Source organism: Palaemon carinicauda, chromosome 35 (assembly GCF_036898095.1).
Source record: "Palaemon carinicauda isolate YSFRI2023 chromosome 35, ASM3689809v2, whole genome shotgun sequence".
Taxonomy (NCBI): Eukaryota; Metazoa; Arthropoda; class Malacostraca; order Decapoda; family Palaemonidae; genus Palaemon; species Palaemon carinicauda.
Window position 1 is genome coordinate 8,427,997 of NC_090759.1, and position 26,132 is coordinate 8,454,128.

Genomic DNA, 26,132 nt, shown 5'->3' on the forward strand with positions numbered 1-26,132 from the left:
ACCCTGACCATAGACATTATAGGTAACTTTATGTTAGTTTGGCTGGATTAAAGTTACACATTAGAGTACCTAAGCTTTTGATGAGTTAAATCGTATATCTTAAAGCTATGATCTGATGAGTGACTTAGGTAGAATATTATTATCTTTTTGTGTCAGATTACAATAATTATACTGGAGCCTAAGTTTCCTATGCAAAAGATGGTGAAAGAACAGTTACTGTGGAATTTCCTCAAATGAAGTTCCTAGACAATTCCCAAACTGGCAGGCCTTATCAGCTGGCTGTATCAGTATACTGTATTCGAACTTGAAGAGATCATTCTTCCCTTTTTCATATATGAGTAAGTGACATTTTTCTTTGTTAATGGACTGTCTTATTAACCTCTCACGGCATATTAGCATCAATAGTTGGGATTTAGTAAGTCTGGAAGATTAAACTTCCCACATATCTCTTATCAGAATAGATAGCTACTTGTAAAAGTAAGTTGTACTTTTTCCTGAAGGAAACTCCAGACTTAGGAGAATTCTACTTCTAGTCATCTCTGCATTTGTCCCTATAACCTAAGGAAAAGGCATTTAAGAACCAAATGCATAACACTCACACTTTTAACTGCCTTCATAGCAGTTTAAAACAAAATTTAAGTTAGAATTTTATTGAATAAGTAAAAATCTAAATATTTTGTCCTTTTACTCCTAATATTAAGACTGAAATATTTATTCTTGTGTATAATGTATACTTGAACCTTTCCTTATTTGCATCCCCAGTGTGGAGGTACAACTACGGTATTGCGACCCAGTTGGTCGCCAGATGGTCAGTATTTAGTTTCTGCGCATGCCATGAACAATGGTGGACCCACAGCACAGATCGTTGAACGGGATGGATGGAACACTGACAAGGATTTTGTTGGACATAGAAAACCTATTACGTGTGTAGTAAGTATTTTCATCTTGTAGATGCTTCATTTGCAATCTTTTTGAACCTATGAAGATTTATATCATTCAAATATATACTAAGTTTTTAAGAGTAAAGTGAAATACCCATGGTTAACTCTCCACTTGCATTGAAATTTTTTACTTTATTTATCATTTGAAATTGTATTACTGTACTTTATTTATCATGTTTTATGATTATATGTAGGATTTTTCATTTATGAGATTAAAATGAAAAGACTTCCATCAATTGACTTCAATCTTGTGCTATTCCATGTTGAATTCCAATTTGGTCCAAATCTTTACCTGTCTCCCTTTTCCATTTCCATCATGGTCCTCCCACCTTTTAGCATATTCCTAGTTTTCGAGCTTTCGTAACTGAAGGCCATTATTATTATTGTTATTGTTATTATTATCATTATTATTATTATTATTATTATTATTTTTTCAATATTAAACTTAGCCGGTGATTATATAAGCTGCAGCTCTGCTGCCCGACAGAAAAACTCTACGTTCAAAATCCGCCAGCGATCGCTATGCAGGTAGGGGGTGTACTTCAACAGCGCCATCTGTCGTGCAGGTACTCAGTACTCAATGTAAACACAACTCAATTTTCTCTCTGTCGTGCCACCGGCAAGACCTACTAAATTCGCTGTTGCTTACTGGATTGGTTTTCACATATTTTGGTGAAGTACACATTTCTAGTTTTGAGCTTTCGCTGTGCAGACGTTATCTTCAATAAATCCTTGCATTCTTTTGTTGATATCGGATTATTTGTTGACGACTTTGGATAGTTTTTTGAATTCCCCTTTGACTAATTCAAAATGGCTGACCCTTCTCAAGTCCCTAAATACAGAAAGTGTAGTGCTAGGGACTGTTCAAGGCGTCTTCCGAAGGCCTCTATCGATCCGCACACCGTTTGTTCCAATTGTCGGGATAAATCCTGTCAATTGGAAGATCGATGTGAGGAATGCGTTGGGCTTTCGGAATTCGATTTTCTCGAATTCCAGAAATATTCACGTAGGCTAGAGAGAGATAGAGTCAGGAGAAGTTCATCTCGCTCCGTTGATATTTCCTCTCCTCATGCCCCACAACCTATTCCTTCCCCTGTAGTGGTTGCTCCTGATCCCCCTTCTAGCACTCAACAACCTTCGATGGCAGATATGATGCGTGCCATTCAGGCTCTGGGTGAGAGAGTCGAGTCTTTGGCTAGTGACCGTAACCAGCTCATGGCAGACGTCAAGGAGCTGAAGTGTATAAGAGTGCAGTGGGTAGTGATAAAGTGAGTGGTAGTGTTGTGGATAGTGTTGTGGATAGTGTTGCGCTTGAGGGTTCGTCTGTTCGTGCCTGTCGTCCTCCCAGTCCGGGACCTCTTGCATGCTCCCAAGCCCAGGGGAGAAGCAATGTCGTACGACCAAAGGGTTCGAGAGGCTTTAATCAGCGAACAGATGTTCCCTCCGTGGTTTCGGGCGTATCTACCCAAGATCGCCCCACCCACACGAAGACGAGAGAGCCCATTTATTCCTCGTCTGCGGAAGAGGTTTCTCATAAGAATCCATGGACCAAGGTCTCGCGGCCTCTTAAGCGCAAGTCGGTCCCTTCCGCGCAAGTCCAACGGCCCAGTTGTAGCCACTGGGTCAGTTCGGACTCGCTGCAGTCTTCCGACGACTGCTCACCTCCTAAGAGAGGCAAAGCGGTACCGCATCAGGCAGTAACTCCGTCTGTTGCCGCACCTGCTCCTGTAGACCCTAAGTGGTCTTTGCTGCAGACCATGCAGTCACAGTTAACGTCATTGATGCAGGACTTTCGTGCGGAGAAGGTTGACGCTGCACCAACCTCTAGCCTACAACCAACCACGGTTGTGCGTCCGGTGGACGCTGAGGCTACCTTCTCCCGCACTCCATCTGTGAGAGTTCCGCCACCCATGCGTTCCAGTGTACCCTGCCAGCCGCATGTTGACGTTCAGCGACGCACGGAACCTTCCGTTGACGTTCGCGAGGTACAACAACAACCTAAGTTGTTTTGTTTTGACACGGTGCGTCAACCTCCGCAACCCAGTGTGGTTACCTCTACTCACCCACAGCAGACTAGACAGTCTGGAGTAGACGCTTTGCGTCCCCGCGCTGCCATGGTTGTTGCCAGTTCACAGACTGGGCAACAGTTCCATGACGTTGCGTCCGGTTTAGTCACGCGTGCACCCGTGCTGCCGGACTCAGCTGACCAGCCGATTGCTACTCCTTTGCCGCTTCCTCCTCAGTTTTCAGATGATGGACTCTCTGATGATGACGACGCTGCACACATTGACGACCCGCATACGGACATCGACGAACCCAAGACCACGCAACCCTCCTTGGACTTTAGAAAAGTTCTTGCTTTGTTCAAGGAGATGTTTCCTGATCAGTTTGTGCCTGCGGCTCCACGCTCTCCTCCGTCAGAGTTCGCTTTAGGCACGCAGTCATCAGCGCCTGCCTTCACGAAACTCGTCCTCGCCCGCTCGTCCAAGAGAGCTTTACGAGTTTTAGGAGATTGGATGCAGTCCAAAAAGAACCTTGGGAAGACAGCATTTACGTTTCCCCCTGCGAGACTCTCTTCCAGATCGAGCGTCTGGTATGCCACGGGAGAAGTTCTCGGCTTGGGAGTTCCTGCCTCTGCCCAGGGCGACTTCTCAAGTCTAGTAGACTCTCCCCGCAGGCTGGCCATGAGACGCTCTAAGATTTGTTGGTCTCCTTCAGACTTAGACCATCTGTTGAAAGGAGTGTTTAGAGCCTTCGAGGTCTTTAACTTTTTGGACTGGTGTCTGGGAGCTTTGAGCAGGAAGATCTCCCCTTCTGACAAGGAAGCTTCCTTGCTCATTATGTCCTGTATGGACAAGGCCATACGTGACGGATCCAGTGAGCTTGCGGCTTCGTTCGTTTCCGGGGTCCTCAAGAAACGGGAAAACCTTTGCTCTTTCCTGTCAGCTGGAGTAACACCGTGTCAGAGATCGGAACTTCTGTTTGCTCCTCTCTCAAAGTGCCTTTTCCCAGAGGACTTGATAAAGGAGATTGCTGCCTCCTTGATTCAAAAAGACACTCATGACCTGGTTGCGTCCTCTGCCCGCAAAGCCACCCCTTTGCCTACCTTGTCTAGACCCAGGATGGACACTCCAGCATCCAGATTCATTCCGCCCTTTCGTGGCAGAGCCTCCAGCAGAGGAGGTGCTCGTGCCGAAGGGAGACGTGGGAAGAAGAAAGGTACCAAGTCCTTTAAGGGCAGAGTCTGACTGCCACCTTCTTCAGACAGCAGTGGGAGCCAGACTCAAGAACTTCTGGCAGACCTGGGAGAAAAGGGGCGCAGATGCACAATCTGTGAAGTTGCTCAGAGAAGGGTACAAGATCCCGTTTGTACGCAAACCCCCTCTAGCAACGTCTCCCATCGATCTCTCTCCCAGGTACAGAGAGGAAGACAAGAGACTAGCTTTGAAGCAGGAGGTGTCTCTCTTACTAGAAAAGGGAGCGGTAGTCAAAGTCCGGGACCATCAATCCCCGGGCTTCTACAACCGTCTCTTCTTAGTGGTAAAGAAGACAGGAGGGTGGAGGCCGGTGCTAGACGTCAGTGCGCTGAATGTCTTTGTCACAAAGCAGACGTTCGCCATGGAGACCACAAAGTCCGTTCTAGCAGCGGTCAGGAAGGAAGACTGGATGGTCTCTTTAGACCTAAGGGACGCTTACTTTCACGTCCCCATCCACCCAGAATCCCAACCTTTGCTGAGATTCGTTTACGAAAAGGTTGTCTACCAATTTCAAGCCCTGTGCTTTGGCCTAAGCACAGCTCCTCTTGTCTTTACGAGGCTGATGAGGAATATTGCCAAATTCCTGCATTTAGCGGATATCAGAGCCTCCCTCTATTTGGACGACTGGCTTCTAAGAGTTTCTTCCAGTCGTCGCTGTCTGGAGAATCTAAAGTGGACTCTAGATCTGACCAAGGAATTGGGTCTCCTGGTCAATATAGAAAAGTCCCAACTGGTCCCATCCCAAACTATAGTGTACTTAGGGATGGAGATTCACAGTCAAGCTTTTCGGGCTTTTCCGTCGGCCCCCAGAACAAGTCAAGCCCAAGGATGCATCCAGAACATGCTAAAGAAGGAACGATGTTCAGTCAGACAGTGGATGAGTCTGATAGGGACGCTTTCATCCCTGGAACAGTTCATTTCGTTAGGGAGACTACACCTTCGTCCCCTTCAATTTCACCTAGCTGTTTACTGGAAGAAGGACAAGACGCTAGAAGCGGTCTCGATCCCCATTTCCGAGAAGATGAAGTCATCACTGACTTGGTGGAAGGACAACATCAACCTCAGAGAGGGTCTGCCCCTGGCTGTTCAGACCCCCAACCACGTTCTCTTCTCGGACGCATCGGACACGGGCTGGGGTGCGACATTAGATGGTCGGGAATGCTCGGGAACTTGGAACTCGAATCAAAGAATGTTACATATCAACTGCAAGGAGCTACTGGCAGTTCATCTGGCCTTGAAAAGCTTCAAGTCCCTCCTTCAAGGCAAGGTGGTGGAGGTGAACTCAGACAACACCACGGCCTTGGCGTACATCTCCAAGCAAGGAGGGACCCATTTTATGACGTTGTACGAGATCGCAAGGGACCTCCTCACCTGGTCAAGAGATCTAAACCTTTCTCTAGTAACGAGGTTCATTCAAGGCAACATGAATGTCATGGCGGATTGCCTCAGTCGGAAGGGTCAAATCATTCCAACAGAATGGATCCTACACAAGGATGTGTGCAAGAGTCTATGGGCCACATGGGGCCAGCCTACCATAGATCTCTTTGCAACCTCGATGACCAGGAGGCTCCCAATATATTGCTCACCAATCCCGGACCCAGCAGCAGTACATATAGATGCCTTTCTACTGGATTGGTCCCATCTAGACCTTTATGCATTCCCCCCGTTCAAGATTGTCAACAAGGTACTGCAGAAGTTCGCCTCTCACGAAGGGACAAGGTTGACGTTAGTTGCTCCCCTCTGGCCCGCGAGAGAATGGTTCACCAAGGTACTTCAATGGCTGGTGGACGTTCCCAGAACTCTTCCTCTAAGAGTGGACCTTCTACGTCAGCCACACGTAAAGAAGGTACACCCAGGCCTCCACGCTCTTCGTCTGACTGCCTTCAGACTATCGAAAGACTCACTAGAGCTAGAGGCTTTTCGAAGGAGGCAGCCAGGGCGATTGCTAGAGCAAGGAGGACATCCACTCTTAGAGTCTACCAGTTGAAGTGGGAAGTCTTCCGAAACTGGTGCAAGTCGGTATCAGTATCCTCGACCAGGACCTCTGTAACCCAAATAGCTGACTTCCTATTATACCTGAGGAAGGAAAGATCTCTTTCAGCTCCCACTATCAAAGGTTACAGAAGCATGTTGGCAGCAGTCTTCCGTCACAGAGGCTTAGATCTTTCTAACAACAAAGATCTACAGGACCTCCTTAAGTCTTTTGAGACCTCGAAGGAGCGTCGTTTGGCTACACCGGGTTGGAATTTAGACGTGGTACTAAGATTCCTTATGTCAGAAAGGTTCGAGCCACTACAATCAGCCTCCTTTAAAGATCTCACTTTAAAGACACTTTTCCTCGTTTGCTTAGCAACAGCTAAAAGAGTCAGTGAGATACACGCCTTCAGCAGGAACATCGGATTTTCATCTGAAACGGCTACATGTTCTTTACAGCTTGGTTTTCTAGTAGTAGGTTGGCCAAGGCACCAGCCGCCCGTTGAAATACTACTGCCAGAGAGTTATGGGGTCCTTTGACTGGCCAGACAGTACTATGTTGGATCCTTCTCTTTGGTTACGGTTCTTTCTCTTTGCCTACACATACGCCGAATAGTCTGGCCTATTCTTAACAGATTCTCCTCTGTCCTCACACACCTGACAACACTGAGGTTACTAAACAATTCTTCTTCGCTCAAGGGGTTAACTACTGCACTGTATTTGTTCTGTGGCTACTTTCCTCTTAGTAAGGGTAGAAGAGACTCTTTAGCTATGGTAAGCAGCTCTTCTAGGAGAAGGACACTCCAAAATCAAACCATTGTTCTCTAGTCTTGGGTAGTGCCATAGCCTCTGTACCATGGTCTTCCACTGTCTTGGGTTAGAGTTCTCTTGCTTGAGGGTACAATCAGGCACACTATTCTATTTAATTTCTCTTCCTCTTGTTTTGTTAAAGTTTTCATAGTTTATATAAGAAATATTTATTTTAATGTTTCTTCTTAAAATATTCTATTTTTCCTTCTTTCCTTTCCTTACTGGGCTATTTTCCCTGTTGGGGCCCCTGGGCTTATAGCATTTTGCTTTTCCAGCTAGGGTTGTAGCTTAGCAAATAATAATAATAATAATAATAATAGCCAAAAACGAGCTACCTTCTCGTCCTTGGCCGAAATCGTTCGATATTCCAAGCCTTTCAAATTTGGTTGGAAATGAACTAGAAAGAGTCTTATGCCCTGTTAGAGCTCTTAAGTTCTATTTAAGACGAACTAAACCTTTACGAGGACAGTCAGAAGCTTTATGGTGTGCTATTAAGAAACCTTCTTTGCCTATGTCAAAGAATGCAGTTTCCTATTATATCAGACTGTTGATACGAGAAGCTCATTCCCATCTGAATGAGGAAGACCATGCTTTGCTGAAGGTAAGGACACATGAAGTTAGAGCTGTCGCAACTTCAGTGGCCTTTAAACAAAATAGATCTCTGCAGAGTATAATGGACGCAACCTATTGGAGAAGCAAGTCAGTGTTCGCGTCTTTTTATCTTAAAGATGTCCAGTCTCTTTACGAGAACTGCTACACCCTGGGACCATTCGTAGCAGCGAGTGCAGTAGTGGGTGAGGGCTCAACCACTACATTCCCCTAATTCCATAACCTTTTTTAATCTTTCTCTTGAAATGTTTTTTATTGTTGTTTTTGGGTTGTCCGGAAGGCTAAGAAGCCTTTCGCATCCTGGTTGATTTGGCGGGTGGTCAAATTCTTTTCTTGAGAAGCGCCTAGATTAGAGGTTTTGATGAGGTCCTGTAGTATGGGTTGCAACCCTTGATACTTCAGCTCCTAGGAGTCGCTCAGCATCCTAAGAGGATCGCGAGGCTCAGTAAGGAAGACGTACTTAAAAAAGGCAGAGTAATTGTTCAAGTCGACTTCCTTACCAGGTACTTATTTATTTTATGTTTGTTATTTTGAATAACTGCTAAAATTAAATACAAAATCCTTAGCTCATAATAATGTAAACAATTAATGCTGGTCTCTACCCACCCCCCTGGGTGTGAATCAGCTTATATAATCACCGGCTAAGTTTAATATTGAAAAATGTTATTTTTATTAATAAAATAAATTTTTGAATATACTTACCCGGTGATTATATATTAAAGGACCCTCCCTTCCTCCCCAATAGAGACCCAGTGGACCGAGGAGAAAATTGAGTTCTGTGTTTACATTGAGTACTGAGTACCTGCACGACAGATGGCGCTGTTGAAGTACACCCCCTACCTGCATAGCGATCGCTGGCGGATTTTGAACGTAGAGTTTTTCTGTCGGGCAGCAGAGCTGCAGCTTATATAATCACCGGGTAAGTATATTCAAAAATTTATTTTATTAATAAAAATAACATATTATTATTATTATTACTACTACTAGCCAAGCTAAAACCCTAATTGGAAAAGCGGGATGCTCTAGGCCCAAGGGCTCCGACAGGGAAAAATATCCCAGTGAGGAAAGGAAATAAACAACCTACTAGAGAAGTAATGATCAATTAAAATATATTAAATCAGTAACAACATTAAAATAGATCTTTCATATGTAAACTATAAAAACTTAAAAAATACAAGCGGAAGAGAAATAAGATAGGATAGTGTGCCACTAGAGTGTATCCTCAAACAAGAGAACATTATAGAAATTTTATATAATTTTTATTCTTATGTTTTGGTTTTAAAAACATCTAAGAATCTGAAGAGACTCCTAAAAAAATGTGAATTATTGTCGGTGCAGCTCATGGGGTGCACTTTAGGCATTAGTTGAGGGTCGACAAAGAGTCCCTTTCTGCCCATAGCTCAACCCACTCTTTAGTTTTTTTTACTCTATCTCCACTCTGCTCTTTCCATCTTGCTGCCAATCTCTTCTAAATTTTACATCATTGTGCTATTTCACAAGTTTCCCCCAAATTGGACCTAGCAGCTGAATGGCCTCCCCAACCCTAGCACTGTGCCATACACATCTATTAAGAAGAGTCAAAGATAATAAAGAACGTTGGAAAGTAGAGTACATGGGACTGTACCCTATAGGATAAGTAAAATGCTTATAACAAAATTTAACTTATTTTTATAAACTATTTTTCCTTCTATGCTGAAAATTCATTTGAGGATAAACCATTAGTTTTATATCTGAGTGAATTTATTGTGATTTATAGCAACACCTCAATATAACAAATTTGGAAGTGATTTGTATTTTTCCTAACATACAAACCTGGAGCTATTTATAGGGTATTACTTTCGGCAATGCTGAAAACCAGCTAAGACAATTTTAATGAGGGATAATTACCCCATCCGCTAGTTAGCGGAAGAGGGTTGTGGTAGACTGGCTACCCCTCTCACTCACACCTGTCGGTTGAGTAATCACTTTTGCTTTCTGGCAGGACTTCTAGGGGGACAGGGTGGTGGGCCAATTTGTATAGATAGCTCCAGGTTTGTATTTTAGGAAAAATACAAATTATTTCCAAATTTGTTATTTATTCCGACAGATACAAACCTTTTGCTATTTATAGGGTGACTTACTCTTATGAAGGAGGAAGTTCTACCAACTGGCCTTGGTCATGACCCGGAGTTCCCTCTAATTAGTAGGAACTCTACCCTCGCTAAAATCAAAGTAGTAGTTACAAGGTAACTCAATTATAGCGGCCTGCAGAAGCCTCTTTGAGAGAGACTCGTGGCTTGTCATTAAGTAGGAACTTGAGGATAAGCATGAGTTCTAAGACATATCCAATACCCTCCCTCACGAGGTATTGGTGACGTAACAAAGTATTTATTCGTACTCAGGATGCACAAGGGTAATGAATCTTACCTGCAGAAGGGTGAGGTCAGCTATGCTTCGGTCTTGCTGAGCTGTTTCCCCAGGGGCGGAGAAGGCGAAAGAAAGAAGGGAGCCGGACATTCTTTTCATTCACCCTAGACTAACCCGGGTAACCTCAGCCCTCAACTCTCTGCTACTTGTCCATCAAGGAGCCTTAGGCATTAGATCACTTGTTGTGCGACCACCACAGGACCAATGGGGTGTGAAGGTCGTCTGACGCTTCCACACGCCCGCTTGTAGTACCTGTGCCACAGAAAAATTTTTCTTGAACGCCAGAGACGTTGCAATGCCTCCTGACGTCATTAGCCCTGGGTCGGTTGGACAGAGGAGGGTCTGGACAGAGAGCGTATTCGATTACTTTCCTTATCCAGGAGGAAATAGTATTCCTCGTGACCCTCCTCTTGTCCTTCCCCGTGTTGAAAAAAAGTGCTTGTACAAGGGGCGAGCTTTTGCTGTTCTTTTTAAGTAACCAGCAGGTTCATAAAGATGTCTCACAGCCCGAGGAGAAGAGCGCCCGGGGTGGAGAAGGGTTACCCACCCCTCCACTCTACGAACCTCCGGAGAGGAACGTTCAACAGACTCCGCCCGAGAGGGAAACTGATCAAGGTCTACAGATAATTCCTCCGCAGGGGAGGGGAACTACGCTTATAACAAGGTTCTCGTTCCACCCCTGGAGGAGAACCAAAAGCGTAAGGAGATTGCCGATGTACAGAGGCAATCTTTTCTCGCGAACGAGAGATTTGTTCCCCCAAAGGGGAAACTTGCCTTGGAAAGAGCCCTGCCACCGCCCCTGGTGGGTTAGCTGACTCCTCGGTGTCGGAACCAGACTCTCGGCCTGACCGACGGGCAACAGCGCCTGCGCCAACAAGAGGAGGATCAACCTCCGCAGAGGAAGGAGATGACCGCCTTTTCTCTGCTCCCCTTCGGAGGAGTTCGAGGAGAACTTCCTTCGAAGGGGGACCATTGACGCCCAGCGATGGCCACAAAGACACAATGTCTGAAAAAGAACAGGCACTTCCTGGGGGAGGGGAAGGAGCCGACACCTTTGCCTATCCCATAGGGTTGACCTGGAGTCACACGCCCTGCGCTACTGCTCAGCCGTGCCCCGGAAGGGCCTGGTCGAACATTAGCTTCGGGGAGAGATCGGAAGGGCCTGGTCGAACATTAGCTTCGGGGAGAGATTTGGGCGTAGAGGAAGCAGAAGCCCACGATTTCTTCGATTTCGAGGAAGACCCCGAAAGCGAAGATTTGCGCTTAGACTTCTTCTTTTTACGCGCAAACCTCTCCCACTGGGAGGCAGGCCACTCCCTACACTCGGAAGGGGTGTTGTCCCGCGAATACTGACGTCCCCGGCAAGCAGGGCATAAAGGGTGAGGGTCCGTCTCCATGGACGACAATACCTGGACATGTCCACATAGCGGGACAATAACCAAACACACACCGATACACAAAAAAAAAGGAAAAGTAATAAAGTCAAAGCAGTTTGTTTTAACGGGTGAGAGAGAGGGCACGTCTGCACTCTACCGAGCCAAAAGTAAAGGTGGTTACTCAACCGACAGGTGTGAGTGAGCGGGGTAGCCAGTCTACCCCAACCCCCTTCCGCTAACTAGCGGATGGGGTAATTTTCCTCACCAAAATTGTCTTGGCTGGTTTTCAGCGTTGCCTAAAGTAATACCCTATAAATAGTGAAAGGTTTGTATCTGTGTCGGAACAAACTCTATTTTTAATGTCCTTTTTATTTTGCATATTTTTTAACGTGATAGTTCATAATTTTTATTCCTAAATTTATTTTAGAAAATTTTAGACTTGAATTATGATTGCACTGATGGAAAATACAGAACACTTATTTTATTATTCTGATGAGGTAAAAGAGAAATCTTTGTTCTTATCCGAATACTAGAAATTTACAGATTATTATTATTACTAAGTAGTTTAACAAAATCAGAAAGATAAATATTTAAACTTCAATGTTCACCCACATAATACAGTATAGGAAAATAGGACTAATGTAAGCCAAAAGAGTAAGTGCCATGTGGGATAAAAAGTAAAAAGGTGAAAGCATTCCTAATAGCCTTTAGCACCATAAGAGGTTGAACCCTTTCTACATGGATAACGATCCCACTTTAGTCATAGTTTTAGGATGCTAGTCTTTACTGTTAAATTGGCAAAACATTTTCAAAAGTCTTCTGCCTTACACAATTCTGTTTACAGAATTTCTTTAGGTGGACAAATTCCTGTATTGTTATTTTTGTTAATGTTTAGGAAATTAAAAGAAAGAGGTCAAAAAAACTCTCAGCAGTATAAATTTGAGGATTCTGGCAAACAGAAGGATCATGTTGTGTTTATTTTTAGAATGGAAGACTAGTTTGTATGGTTAAGGATCCACTAAACGTTTGTATTAATTTGTCATATTATTTGTGAGATAACAGGGTACAAAAAAAATGTATATTTTATGAAATTAAATACTATATGGTGTCTCTGAAAACTTTTTATCTTTCTTTTTTCAGAGATTTAATCCAAACATTCTTAAAAAAACTGACTCGAAGACTGGAAAATCAGTGCAATATTGTTGTGTTGCGATTGGGTCCCGAGATAGGTCCATTTCGATTTGGTTTACTTCACTGAAGAGACCTCTCGTAGTTATCCACGACATTTTCGAAGATTCGGTAAGTTGTTATTTTTCCTAATAATTATACAGTACTTGACCAGGGAAACCAAAGTTTGTTCTAGCATCATAGTTAGTAGCACTATCTTTATAGGGAATGGTTAAGAATACTAGTAGGCAATTGTGGCAGTGTTGTGTCTGCCTCTGAACAATTATTGATTGCTGTTGCATATTTCTATATTGTGGCCATGTATATAACTAGGTGAAACTGAAGAAACAATAAGATGTATTACATTGATTAAATGCAATTTACTTTAACTAAGTACAGCTTACGTAAGAAGGCTAAAGCAGTTAAGTACATTATAACTGTACGTAGACCCAGATTTAGCACCAGGCATTGTGTTAGTACAGTACTTGAAGTTTCAAGAACAATTACCTTTGCCGCTTTTTTCTTACAGAAATTATAAAAAGGGGATTGAAAATTAAATCTGATATAGTGATTGACCCCAATTTTTGGAGCAAGATGATGCATATTGATATTTATAATTCTTTATCATCCATCAAATTTCCTGTCTCTAATAACTGAAATGGGTTCAAAGGGGAGTAGTTGGAATATCCATGTCCCTACTCCAAATAACCTAAAACTTCAAGATACCTACTGTATACATATACAGTGGTACCTCTACATACAATCTTAATTCGTTCCAGAAACTGCTTCGTATGTTAAAACAATCGTATGTTGGAGCAAATATTCCCATAAGAATAATTCGTTCCACACCCCAAAAACCTATATTAACTCCTTAATGAATTACTACATACAATTACACATAACAATAACATAACTGCATAAAATGAAAGAAGCATGTAAAAAAGATAATTATAAAGAAATAATAAATAAAAAATGTGTTTGTTCCGTAACCGAAATACAAACCACGCTATTTACATTGGGGTTTACCTTTTAGCGTAGCTGAAATGGCGAGCCATTAGAATTTAACGAGGGTGTATTACCCCCGCGCTAGTTAGCTGGGGGGTAGGGGAGTGGTAGCTAGCTACCCCTCCCCCCCTCACACACCGGTGAAGCTCACTTTCACTTTTGGCTCAGACTGGGACGGACGTCTATGTCTTTGTCCTCGCTTGGCAGCCATTGTTTGTTTTGTCTTTACTTAATCACTTACTTTTCTTTTACTCAATATATATGTAAACATTTTTTCATGTTTGTATATATATTTGAGTATAGAAATCAGTAAGTTTCCTTTTCAGAGATGTGTGTGTTGTGTACGATATCTCCGTGGAGCCCTCGGCAGTTTAGGCCACCACGGTGTAATTTTATGGGTTGCGATCGAGTTTGACTTCGATCTTTCTCTCTCTCTCTCTTGAGGTTGTTCACCCTTTTACTACGTTACTACGCCTTTGTAGCCGTACGTTTTGTCTCAATTAGTTTATGAATCTAATTGTATTTGTTAATTTTTCAGCTTTGTAGAACGATTCCTTTCGGGGTTTTCGTTCTTTCTTTAGTGTTCATTCATTTTTAAATTACATAATTACATAGTTACATAATTATAATTGTTATAATTTTGTTTTGGTTACAACTCTCCTTCCGTGAGTGTAAGTGGTTGTGAGTGCACGTGCCTGTTGTGTAATTCTTGTTTTCCCTTAGGATTCCTCTTCGGAGCCTTCCCGGGGGAACGAATGTGTACTAATGATTTTTGTTTTATTTTTTTTTTACAGTTACCGATCTAGTTCGTTTCTGTAATATGGCAACGGTGTGAGCTGTCTTGTTGAGGCCTGGGGATTCGGCTGTTGCTGCCTCCCCTTTGAATTTTCGTCAGGGGCGTGTCTCCTTCTACTTGAAGTACTCCCGGGACGATTGACAGCTCTCCAGTTCTCTCAGGAGGCTCGCCTCCTTGGGTGGGTAACTTTCCTTCCGAGGGAAGTTTTTCCTGTCCAGGCTTGAGTTTTTCCCCTTTTGGGGGGTTTTTCTCTTGCCTTTTTTTCGTGCGACTATGCTCTTGGTGCTGAGCGGTCGCACCTGCAGTTTCGCTCAAGGGGCTGGGTAACTGCAGGAGCTCTTCTTCGGAGGATTGCTCCTTTTAGGTCACTGGGTGACCAGTCTCTTCTACGAAGTGTTTCTCTTTCGTTCGCGAGAGAGTACACTCATAGAGACTCCTCTTCGGAGGATTCTTCTGCTGTTGTTGCTGTTGGCCTCCTTCGCCGTAAGGCTCACCGTCCGCCTCGTCGTAAGGGCCTCCCATCTCCCTATAAGGGTGCTAAGAGGCGCCTTTTTGAATCTCCGTATGCAGCCTACAACTCCTTCTTCTTGATCTTCCGCCCCTGGTGCAGATGAACAGCAGTCTGACCTCGTCTTCCGACGGGCAACGGTCTTCCCGACGGACAACGGTCTTCCCGACGGACAACGGTCTTCCCGACGGACAACGGTCTTCCGACGGACATCAGTCTCCCGGCGGACAGACAACGGTCTTCTGACAGACATCAGTCTCCCGACGGACAACGATCCCTTCGTGGCAACGGGTTGCCTCCCACGGGGGTTCTTCCCTTGCGTGTCAGGGTTCCCCTGCGCGCCCTTCTGCTCTCCTGCTCCTGCTCAGTGTTAGCGCACAGGCGCTTTCCTGCTCATCAGCGCTTTCCTGATCGCTAGCTCTCTCCTGTTCGCCAGCGCTCTCCTGTTCGTCAGCGCTCTCATGATGATCATCTCTGCTGTTCCTGTTGGTTCCTGTTACGCGCCCTGTGCGCCCACGTTCGCCCTTGCGATCTAGAACTTCGGTTCAGGTCTGGGTCAAGGACTCTTCTTCTACGCACAGGCTTCCACGCGTTGCCTTCTGCTAGCCAGCGACCTTAGACGCGTCAACGTTCACCTGCTCGTCAGCGATCTCCTACGCGTCAACGATCGCCATCGATCTGCCACGCGTGTCAGTTCTCCTGAACACCTTCAGTAGCGATCTAGCTCTCGCCTGCTGTGGACCACGATCTCCGGTAGCTGAGTCTTGCCGTAGATCTTCCTCCTGCTCGCCAGCGCTCACCTTTACTCTGTGCGCTAGCTTTCTTCAATCGCCAGCGCACATCTGCGCGCCCTTCTTTGCGCCAACGGTTTTCTGACCGTCTAGGATCGCCTGATTAACAGCTTGCTTCAGCGCTCACCTTCCTGATGCACCTGCGCGCTAACCATCACTGTCTCTCTCGCGTTGGCAATCGCCTACGCACCCGCGCGATTCTTCACCTGCGCGCTAGTGTTTTGTTAACGCACCACCGCTAGCCAACGCGCCGTTGCCGACGCGCCATCGCTTGCCAACGCGCCTTCACTCTCCTACGGGCTATCGCTCGCCAGAACGCGCCATCGCTCGTCAACGCGTCATCGGTCTCCCGACCGCCTGCGCTCACCCGCGCGGCCACACGCCCACGTGCCTGCACGCCTACGCTCATGCGCGACTGCGCACATGTTCTCCAATGTTCGCCCGCGCGCGAACCAACAGTTTTCCATCGCGCGGACGGACGGTGTTCCGTCGCGCGGACCGACGGTGTTCCGTCGCGCGAACCGACGGTGTTCTGTCGCGCAAACCGACGGTGTTCCGTCGCGCGAACTTTCGGTGTTCCGTCACGCGAACCGACGGTGTTCCATCGCGCGAATCTACGGTGTTTCTTCGCGCGAACGTCGGCTCAATTCTTGCAGTATCCATTGATCGCCTATGGGTTATCGCTCGCCGGCCACCAGCTCTCGCCCTTCCTACCACGCTCGCCCTCCTTCTGCGCTTCTTCGCTCACCTTCGTTTGCGTTCCTGCGTACCCGCGCATGGGCGCTTCCACGTTCGCCCACGCGCAAATCATTGATTTACCATCGCGCGAGCGCCAGGGCGATTGCGACCGCGATTCCCATTGGGGTCTCGCAGCATGGCCAGCCTGGCGAGTCTTCTGGAGCGTATTTCCAGAACACGGCCTCACCCCGTAAACGCAGAGCATGGCACATGCAAGAATAGGAAGAATCTTCAGGGAGGTCTGAGCAATATTCTTCTTTCCAGAACCTGGGTTAGCCCTTCCCCGTCATTCCCTGGAAGGGTTTTTGGCGGGGGGCTTTCCGTTCGAGATTTCTCCATCGTCCAAGGGGTGACTGGTTTACCCCTTCCTTTTCTCCATCTCGTGAAAGGGGCTTACCAGGTCCTTTCCCTCCTCGGCTGCGACCCGAGGTTTTGTTCAAGGAAGCTACAGGAAGGTCATGGGTACTTTCCTCCTCTCGGGCTCAAGCACCTTGGCGTTTCGTCGTCAAGTATCGAACTTGCAAGCAAGCTCGATGTTGGACCATCTGGACGCAATGACCGAGGGCTTCCTTTCGGGTGTCTCATCCGTGGATGTCGACAACCTCAGACACCCTTCCATCCTTGAGAAGAGTTTGTTTGTGCCCAAGGACAGAGACATAGACAGCGGCTGTGCGGAGGAAGTCGACTTCCGTTTTCACTCCTCCAAGGCGCTTTCGTCCAGACCCTGCAGGGCTCCAGCGCCTCTTTCTTTCAGCCACGTCGGCCTAAGCTATCGGACCGGCTACGACAACTGAGACAAGGTGTCCAATTGCAGTTCCCTCCTGTCAGGAACAGATGGCACGGGAGGCTCCCCGGGGGGGGGGGGGGCATAGTCCTAGAGGGAGCGGCAGAGTTCACGAACTTTAAGATCGGCACCCTCCCCCTTGCGGGTTTCACGCTGGGAGGATGCCTAAGGTTACTCATCCGGATGACAGCTTCCCGATGCCCATTCCTGCACGATCTCTGTGATCAGCCAAGGATATCGCGCCTGCCGTCTCTGTCAGCAAATTCAGTGTCTCTGAACCTCTATGCTATAGGGTCGGCAAGAGTTTGCCTGTTTGGGCAGAATGATCCATGCCTTAGGAGAAGTTCCTCCGTAGGATCATCGACGGCTTCACCCCCGGCTTCTTCAGTCGATGCTTTCTTGTAAGGAAGTATCTGAGACGGGAGTTCCGTAGTCGACCTCTCAGCCCTGATCAAGTTTGTCGAACATACTTCGTCCAACGTGGAACAGCAGAATTGATCAGACTGGTAACGAGGCAACAGGACTCCTTAGGCCCTGGATCGGAAGGACGGGTACTTTCAGTTTCCATTCCATCCATCTTCCAGGAAGCTCGTGGAATTCAGCCTAGACTACAGGTATTCCTGCTTAAGATGCAGTGTGGCGATCCCGCCGTGGCATCGCAGGTTTTTTTTCCCCAGAGAACTCTCCCTGCTTTCCTCGTGGCCGCTCAGGTGCAGGCTTCCGCCTCCTTCGCCTTTTGGAGGTCTGGTCAACTCCGGCAGGCTCGGGTTCGACCTTCTTCAGCGCCGGGACAAGCTTCCGGATGCTTACCATGAGTGGGGGTTCATGGTATTTTGCTAGGAGCCTTCTCTTCTTCTGCCTCAACATCTGGAGTATCTAGCCATGATATTGAGTCAACGTTCTTACCACGTTGGAAACCCCGCTTCTCGTTCGTCCAGTGAGGTTAAGCAACGTCGGTTCTGGTCGGTACTTGGATGGGTGACCGCCTGGGGACGCCAGATTCTGTTGCCACCTCCTCCGAGCCTTCCCTTCAGTTGACTGTGGCAAGGCTGAGGAGAGTCGCAGTACCTGTTCTCAGTCAAGCACAGCTTTCAGCCCTACCTTGGAACGTTTCCTAGTTCTCTTTTCCTCATTGACCCGTCTAAAGTTCCGAACGGTCGCCTCAGGATAAGTTCCCTGTGGGGCGGCCCAAGTTCCGGTGGTTTCAAAGCAACGATTAACCGGACTTTCTGGCCCCTATGGGACCAGCGGAACGATTAGACCTGCAATGGGTGTTGACCTATGGAACCTCTTGATGGGAGTGGATATTCTCGTCCTTTCCCCACATTTTTTATGCTGTTCTCGGACTCGTCAAAGAAAAGGGGTGGGGGGGGGGGCATGTTCCGGTCCAGGCCTATGGTCAGGACCTGAAGGATACCTCTCCATCATTCAGGCAGGCTTAGGGGCCGTAGTATGGCCCCTCTACAGATCCTACAGCTCCTGCCGAGTCGCTCCGTGCGCGTCGACTTCATGGTTCTGGCGTGTTCTAACCGGCAGGGGACGCATTTTCACACCTTCGCATCTTGCAGTAGAGATATTGAGATGATTTGAGATACTCTCAATACCACCATCGGCTCTCTCATTCCGGGCAGAGGAATGTTCTCTCCGACTATCCAAGCAGAGCCTCGTAGAGAGAGTGTACCTGGGGGTCTTTGGCCTTGAGTAACCAGCAAGTCCTGGTCTGGGGGACCTGATCGCGACAGCTTGGAACCTCAAGCTTCCGCTGTCCTTCCCCCCAGTCTCAGACCCCGAGACTCTGGCAAGATGCATTCCGGTGATGGTGGGACAACATCGACGCCTGCGTCTTCCCTTCTTTGTTGTCTGTTGAGAATGGGTCTCAACAAGACCAGGTTGTCTGTCAACCTTTCAATGGCCCTGAGAGCTCCACTGGGACTATGCGCAGAACGGTTTCCGGACCCTCTGCTTCCCCTGACGGAACTCCCGGGAGAGCTTCTCCCACGGCACAGGCTACTTGAACAACCACACTGCAACATCTTTCACGAGCTGGGGCGTCCCTTCGGCTTCATGCCTGGAGACACTACGCCTCCTCCTCAAGAAGAGACAACCCGCTACAGTCGCGGGACGGAGGTCGCGTCATCTGCGATAGTCATCCGCAGGGGTCTTCCAGGCGAAGTGGAGAGTCTTCGGTGGTTGGTGTCGTGGGAGATATACCTCTTCCCTTGAGGCCTCTTCTCCAGCAATAACGATCTTATTGCCTTTCGGCGGGAGGAAACTCCTTTCCGCTCTCGGCAATGAAGCCTATCGCTCAGCCTTTCCCTGACCTTCAGGCTTTAAGGAATAACTTTTTCCTTCGCGCTGGACCTTTCCTCGTTCATGCGAAGCTGCGACCGTCCCTGCCCTAGTCGGAGTGAGACCTCCAACTTGGAGCATGGCGCGGACTTTTTAGTCCCTTAAGAGATCTTCTCAAGACCCTTTACGTCAGGCCTCTGATCGTATTCCGTCTTGGGGCTCCTGCTCACTCTGGCCGCGGCTAGTGTGTAAGCAATCTTCTTGGTCTCGTACGACTCCGCCCTTTCTAAGGAATGGGGGAAGGCAACATTCAGGCTCGCTCCTGAGTTGTTGGCTAGACTCAGAATCTTGGGGTCCCGGCCCTTCGGTCCAATTCCTTCAAGATTTCGAGTCACCATTCTGTATCTGATGTCCCAAAACCTCCTTCTTGCCAGTAAGGAATCGAGAGGTTAGCTTTGAGAACAGCTGCAGTTTGTCCTCAGTTGCAGCCGGTTTGGGAGCACAAGAAGGACACTGGGGAGAGTCACCAGTATACCTCTTCAGCTCGGACTCAAGGACATTCATCTCGACCTGACTCCAGACCCTCCCCCGTCACGTCGCCCTACAGCACGATGTTGGATACATTGCAACGTCCCTCGCCTTCGAGTAATACTACTCTGTGACGCAGGTGCTACAAGCTGGAGTCTGGAAGCGTCTAATGACCTTCGCAGTCCGCTTCCTGCAGGACGTGACCCACAGGAGTTTCGATACGTTTTCTATCGCTCTGTGGTGGCTACACAACAAGCTGGTCTAACCTCAGGCTCCTTTTAGGACAGGTAGCAGAAGGTTGAGGGCATTGTTATCAGGTTTTAATCTGCATGAACGAAAGAAGTATGTCTGGCCCTTACTTCTTTCCTCATTATCCCCTCTACTGGGAAGCAGCATCCTGGTCTCTGCATAGCTGACCTCGAACCTCTGCAGGTAAACCATGCTTCCTTGTGTTCCGAGTATTGAGTCAATACTGTCGCGTCCCCCATACCCTGACGAAGTGGTATTGGGAACGTCCTAACCCAGAGTTCCTTCTGGAACTCCAGGTCAACTGCCTAGGACGGGTCACACTTCTTCCTTCACACTTCTTCCTTCACACACAAGCTTATGTAGGCCACAAGGTTCCTTGCGGAGCATGGAACTTGTGAGGTGCAGGGACTCCTTTTCTCGAGTGCGACTCACTCGGATTCTGAGTCCCCGGGTAAAGCCAAAGCCAGTATGGCTGGGGACTTTCCACCCTACCTAAGGGGTAAGTCACCCAATGTAAATAGCGTGGTTTGTATTTCGGTTACGGAACAAATGACAAATTCGAAGATAATTTGTATTTTTCCTAACCATACAAACCTTAGCTATTTACACATATTTGCCCGCCAGCCCTGTCCCCTAAGACAAGTCCTACCCCTTAGTGAAAGTGAGCTTCACTGGTGTGTTAGGAGGGGGGGAGGGGTAGCTACCACTCCCCTACCCCCCCCCCCCCCCCCCCCCCCGCTAACTAGCGCGGGGGTAATGCACCCTCGTTAAATTCTAATGGCTCGCCTTTTCAGCTACGCTAAAAGGTAAACCACAATGTAAATAGCTAAGGTTTGTATGGTTAGGAAAAATACAAATTATCTTCGAATTTGTCATTTTATTGTCACTTTACCTTAGAGACAGGCCAACGTAGGTGTAGGATTTGCTACACCAGGAGGAGACGGACGATCGGCGAGAAGGTAGACATGGTGTTAACATATTCTTTAAATAAATACTCTCTCTCTCTCTCTCTCTCTCTCTCTCTCTCTCTCTCTCTCTCTCTCTCTCTCTCTCTCTCTCTCTCTCTCTCTCTCTCTCCTCTCTCTCTCTCTCTCTCTCTTTTTCTTCACTGTTAGTGTTAGAGGCGTCTATTAATTTTTTCTGAAAGAGAGAGAGAGAGAGAGATTAAACAAAAATTTGTTGTGTACATAGGATTTTTAACAGCGTCAACGACTTTATTAACTAAAACAAATATTGATACAAACACACACACACGCAGGAGGAGACACGATCGGCGAGGAGGTAGAGATGGTGACTGCAATAACGTACCGTAACTTACACTACGGAAACTTTAATCTAACTTAGCTTATTTCTTTTTTTTCTTTTTTTTATATTTCATATTTTTTAAATTTTTTCTTTTGATTTTTAATTTTCATCACTTTCAGTGATGAGTTACGGTACGTTATCGCAGTCACCATCTCTACCTTCTCCCCTACCGTCTGTCTCTTACTGCGTAGCAATTCTTGCACCTGTGTGTGTGTTTGTGCATACGCACACGAGTGTTTGTTTCAATATTTGTTTTAGTTAATAAATGATTGTTCCAACACAGAGACTTACCTCGAACTACTTTCTTTGGAGGTACCTGGAATCTCCTCTCAACCGACCAGAGTTTTGTGTAGTTTACCCTACTTCCGTTTTCTGTGAGGACTACCCCAGGCGGAAGGATATGTGTCCTGAGGCTAGTCCCGAGCCAGGTCGCGCGTTAGCTTGGGTCTCGACCCTCAGTAAGTTCTTTGGTCGCGTCGTGATATCATCTCGACGCTCTCCTTGTCTCAGTGCGACCCTTTGTGTCCCACGTGGTCCCCGCGTGGCCCGCTATACTTTCCCTTGTACTCTCGCATGTCCGCTGGTTTTCCCTTGTGTTTGTAAAGTGTTCTCTTGCCCTTATTATCCTTTCCCGCTGCGTTCCTGTGTCTTGCGGTATGGAGCATCATCGCCGTTGTCCTGGGCTTAAGGCTGGAAAATCGTGTGGTGCGTTCTTATCTAAGCCTGAGGTGGACCCGCACTCCCTTTGCTCTTCGTGCAGGGGTAGAGTTTGCTCTCCTTCGGACACGTGTCCGGAGTGTGTGTCGTGGACTGAAGTGCAGTGGGTGAAGTTTGGGACTAAGAAGAAGTCGTCGTCTAAACGTTCGCCCAGGAAGTCCAGCATTTCTTCGCCCGTGACGTCTACAGGAGAGAAGTCTGACAGGTTCCCTTCTTCATCCCCTACCCAGAGTAGGGGATGAGGTAAGTCCGTTGCGGGGAAGAAGCCAATGGTTCTTCCCCAGGAGTCGTATCTTCGGGATTCTGGGTTGCTGATCCTTTACAGGCAAGTGGGGGGCCTGACAGTTTTATTAGTGAGGGTCCGCAGGACGATGCCCTTGTGCATGGGGGGCACGTCTCTTCGAACGACCCTATGTGGAATAAGGATGTCCCTGTATCTTCACCAGCATCGTGGATTTATGTTTGTTCCATAACCGAAATACAAACCAGTCAGGTAATCCGGAAGATTTGAAATTGTGTCCAGTCAGGTCCTTAAGGAAATATCTGGAGAAGACTGCTAGTCTCCGACCTGGCATCAAGAACCTCTTCGTCTCCACGGGCACAGTGAGAAAGCCGATCTCTAAGAATACCATCTCCTTTTGGTTTTGACAGGTAATCATCAAGGCCCATAGTAGTGCCGGTCTTCCCCTTCCAGGTAAGCCCAGACCACATGACATTAGAGGTATAAGTACCTCTCTTGCCTTTGAGAGAAACATGGCAGTAGCGCAGGTCCTCAAGGCAGGCACCTGGTCGAACCAATCTACGTTCACAACCCACTATCTCAAAGAATGTTCGAGGAAGTCTCTAGACGGGTTCTCTATAGGGACAATCATCTCCGCGCTCCAAGCGATTTAACGGCCAAAGCCCCAGGTATAATCGCGATTATCAAGACCCCTTGTCTTCTCTTTTATCTTCTTTCCCCGAAGATTTGACCAAGTAGAGACTGATCAAGACATGGATTCACAGTTTCATCACTGGACACAACAGCAAGAAATTTTTTAAGGGTGAGTACTTTGACACTAGTGTGAGCTCTTTGTGTAGTTTTCCTACGGTTCGTTTTCCATCAACCTTGGAACCTAGTCTCCTATCCAGGTTCACAGCCTTTCTGCTTAGTTGGGTCTAGGTCAGGTAGACACTCCCTCCTCCTAAAGTGTAAGTCTCCTAAAAAAGTAGTTCACGGTAATTCTCTGTGTTGGAACAAATCACAAATTTTTAGTAATTTGTATTTTTCCTAACATACTTACCGAGAACTACTTTCGGGTAATGGCCCTCCCTTCCTTCCCTGAGTGCCTTTCTGATCCTTAGTTATTTTTAACATCCAAGAACTTACTGAGGGTCGAGACCCAAGCTAACACGCGACCTGGCTCGGGACTAGCCTCAGGGCACGTATCCTTCCGCCTGGGGTAGTCCTCACAGAAAACGGAAGTAGGGTAAACTACACAAAACTCTGGTCGGTTGAGAGGAGATTCCAGGTACCTCCTAAGAAAGTTGTTCTCGGTGAGTATGTTAGGAAAAATACAAATTACTAAAAATTTGTGATATTCAGATTAGCTGTTATTACTTTCTTAGTTACATTTAATTGTTTTTCAACTCGTTGACACTGTTATAAAGCATATGTACTGTAAACACATTTTTGGTTAATCTCTCTCTCTCTCTCTCTCTCTCGGAAAAAAATTAATAGACGTCTCTAACACTATAACAGCGAAGAAGAACGAGAGAGAGAGAGAGAGAGAGAGAGATTTTATTTAAAGAACATGTTAATGCTATGTTTAGAGAGAAACAAAAAAAAAGAGAAGACTTTTTTTAAAAGAGCTTCTTGTTAATGCTATCTTGGTTTTCTTTGCTTCACTTTTTTCTTTCTTTCTGTTCATCACGCTGGCCCTTCTCACAAATGATCGTTGCCAACAATCTCTTGTCCTTTATCCCTATCAACAAAAGGCGTTCTATCTCTTCCAGGGTATTGCTACGATGTCTTGTAATAATGGTGATCCCCTTCGATGGTTTATCTGCTTTAATGGCTGCCTTCTGCTTGATGATCGTTGAGATCATAGGCCTATTCCGGCCATATTGTTTAGCCATATCACTCACATGCACACTGCTCTCATGTTTTTCTATAATTTCTTGCTTCAATTCTAATGAAAGAATTGCCTTCTTCCTTTTCTCACCACTACCTGTACTGAAACTTAGCTTCTTAGGCAACATGATTATAGGTAAAATCAAAAAGGAAATACAGTATGAGAAAAGGAAGAAAATAAGCACTGTTAATAACAGACCAAACAGACGACAACCACACGATACACACAAGAACAGAGAACAGAGCACTCGATGCTCAATGGCGTCCCTCTTACGTGCTACCATCTACCGGCGTAAACAAGATCTACATCGTATGTTGGAGCATTACTTCGGGTGTCGAGACAGAAATTTGGTCGAATTTTACTTCGTATGTTGGAAAATTCGTATGTTAGGACAATCGTATGTAGAGGTTCCACTGTACATACGTAGATTATATAAATAGTCGTGAGTAGATTATATATACAGTACACAGTATAAAGAATAGAATAAAATATTATGTAATTCAGTTCATATAGCAGTGTTACACAGTATCTGCCACCCAGTCATCATCTGGGTTACTAACAGTACCAATCATTTTTCTGTAGTAAAGTGGCTGACTGTAGAGGCTATGATTTTTTATATAAAAAGGAAACAATAGTAACAGAAAAATTGATTAAAATTTTTTAAAAAGTTTCCGTTCTAATTGGAGTTAGATTTAGAAGACAAGTTTTCGTCACCAAATTTATCTGCTAATTTTTTGGGTAGCTAAATTGGAAATAAGTTTTGAAGAATTGTACTAGTGAAAAGTTGACAGTTAGATATAGTTGGAGTCCATAATTATTCCTAATTTTGCTTCTCCCCTTATTGATTACCATAAGATGCTAATTACATATGAATTCTTGTCCTCATGTAGCTGGCTTGCTTCAAGTAGTCATAAGGTTCATACTTGGCAAAGAATTCCTTTTCAAGCTTGAATGGCCAACTGGGCTCAAGTAAAGGATATCTAAAAGAAAAGTCACTAACCTCTATTTTTATCTCTTACTACGGCTCAGATATTCAGCAACAAGCCCCCCAGGTTGAAGAAATGATCATGGAGATGTAACTTAACGTTTTTACATTTACCTCTGCGAGTAGACCCTGTAGGAGTGTGCTGCCTTTTTGGCAAAAAGGATGACTAATGCTAGAAATGAACACACATTTACCTTTCAAAAATTATAATACGGGTTGAGAATATTTTATCCGAAATACGAAAGGTTTGTAAATGATGACAAACAGAAAACTCTACAGTGCTATGAATGTTCCACCAAGTACAGAACAACCTCACCTACTCTTTGACCGAATGGTATCATTTTGCTGTTAGCAGTGGCCATAGTAACACCTTCACTCCTTATTTATTATGATTACAACCTTTTTGTGTGCTCCGTGGTTTGAAATATATTCAAAATGCCAATAAACAAAAAAAATAAGCAAAAAAAATTGAGTTGTTGTTAAAGGTGTGAACTTTAGAATATCAAAATTTTAAATATTAAACTTAGCCGGTGAATATATAATAGCTGACGTCTCGGACGGCTCGACAGAAAAACAAAAACTCGCGAGCGATCGCCATGAAGGTTGCGGGTGTGCCCACCAGCGCCAACTATCGGCCAGATACCGCATATACATGTAAACAGCTCCAGTTCTTCTCTGTCGGTCTTGTCGACAAGTTGATTCCATTACTCGCTGTTGACCTGGAGTTTTTCGTCATTCTTGGTGAAGTACTTCTTTTTGGTTTTGAGCTTTCGCAGTGCAGGT

General features: G+C 46.0%; 1 protein-coding gene across 1 annotated transcript in view; it reads left to right on the forward strand.

The window, feature by feature from the left end:
* Nucleotides 1-26,132, forward strand: part of Hira (histone cell cycle regulator-like protein) — a 257,277-nt gene that overhangs the window by 95,449 nt on the left and 135,696 nt on the right. The window contains exons 6-7 of the mRNA XM_068358689.1: nucleotides 763-930; nucleotides 12,514-12,672. Coding sequence (XP_068214790.1) covers nucleotides 763-930; nucleotides 12,514-12,672 — 327 coding nt within the window. The remainder of the gene's footprint in view (nucleotides 1-762; nucleotides 931-12,513; nucleotides 12,673-26,132) is intronic.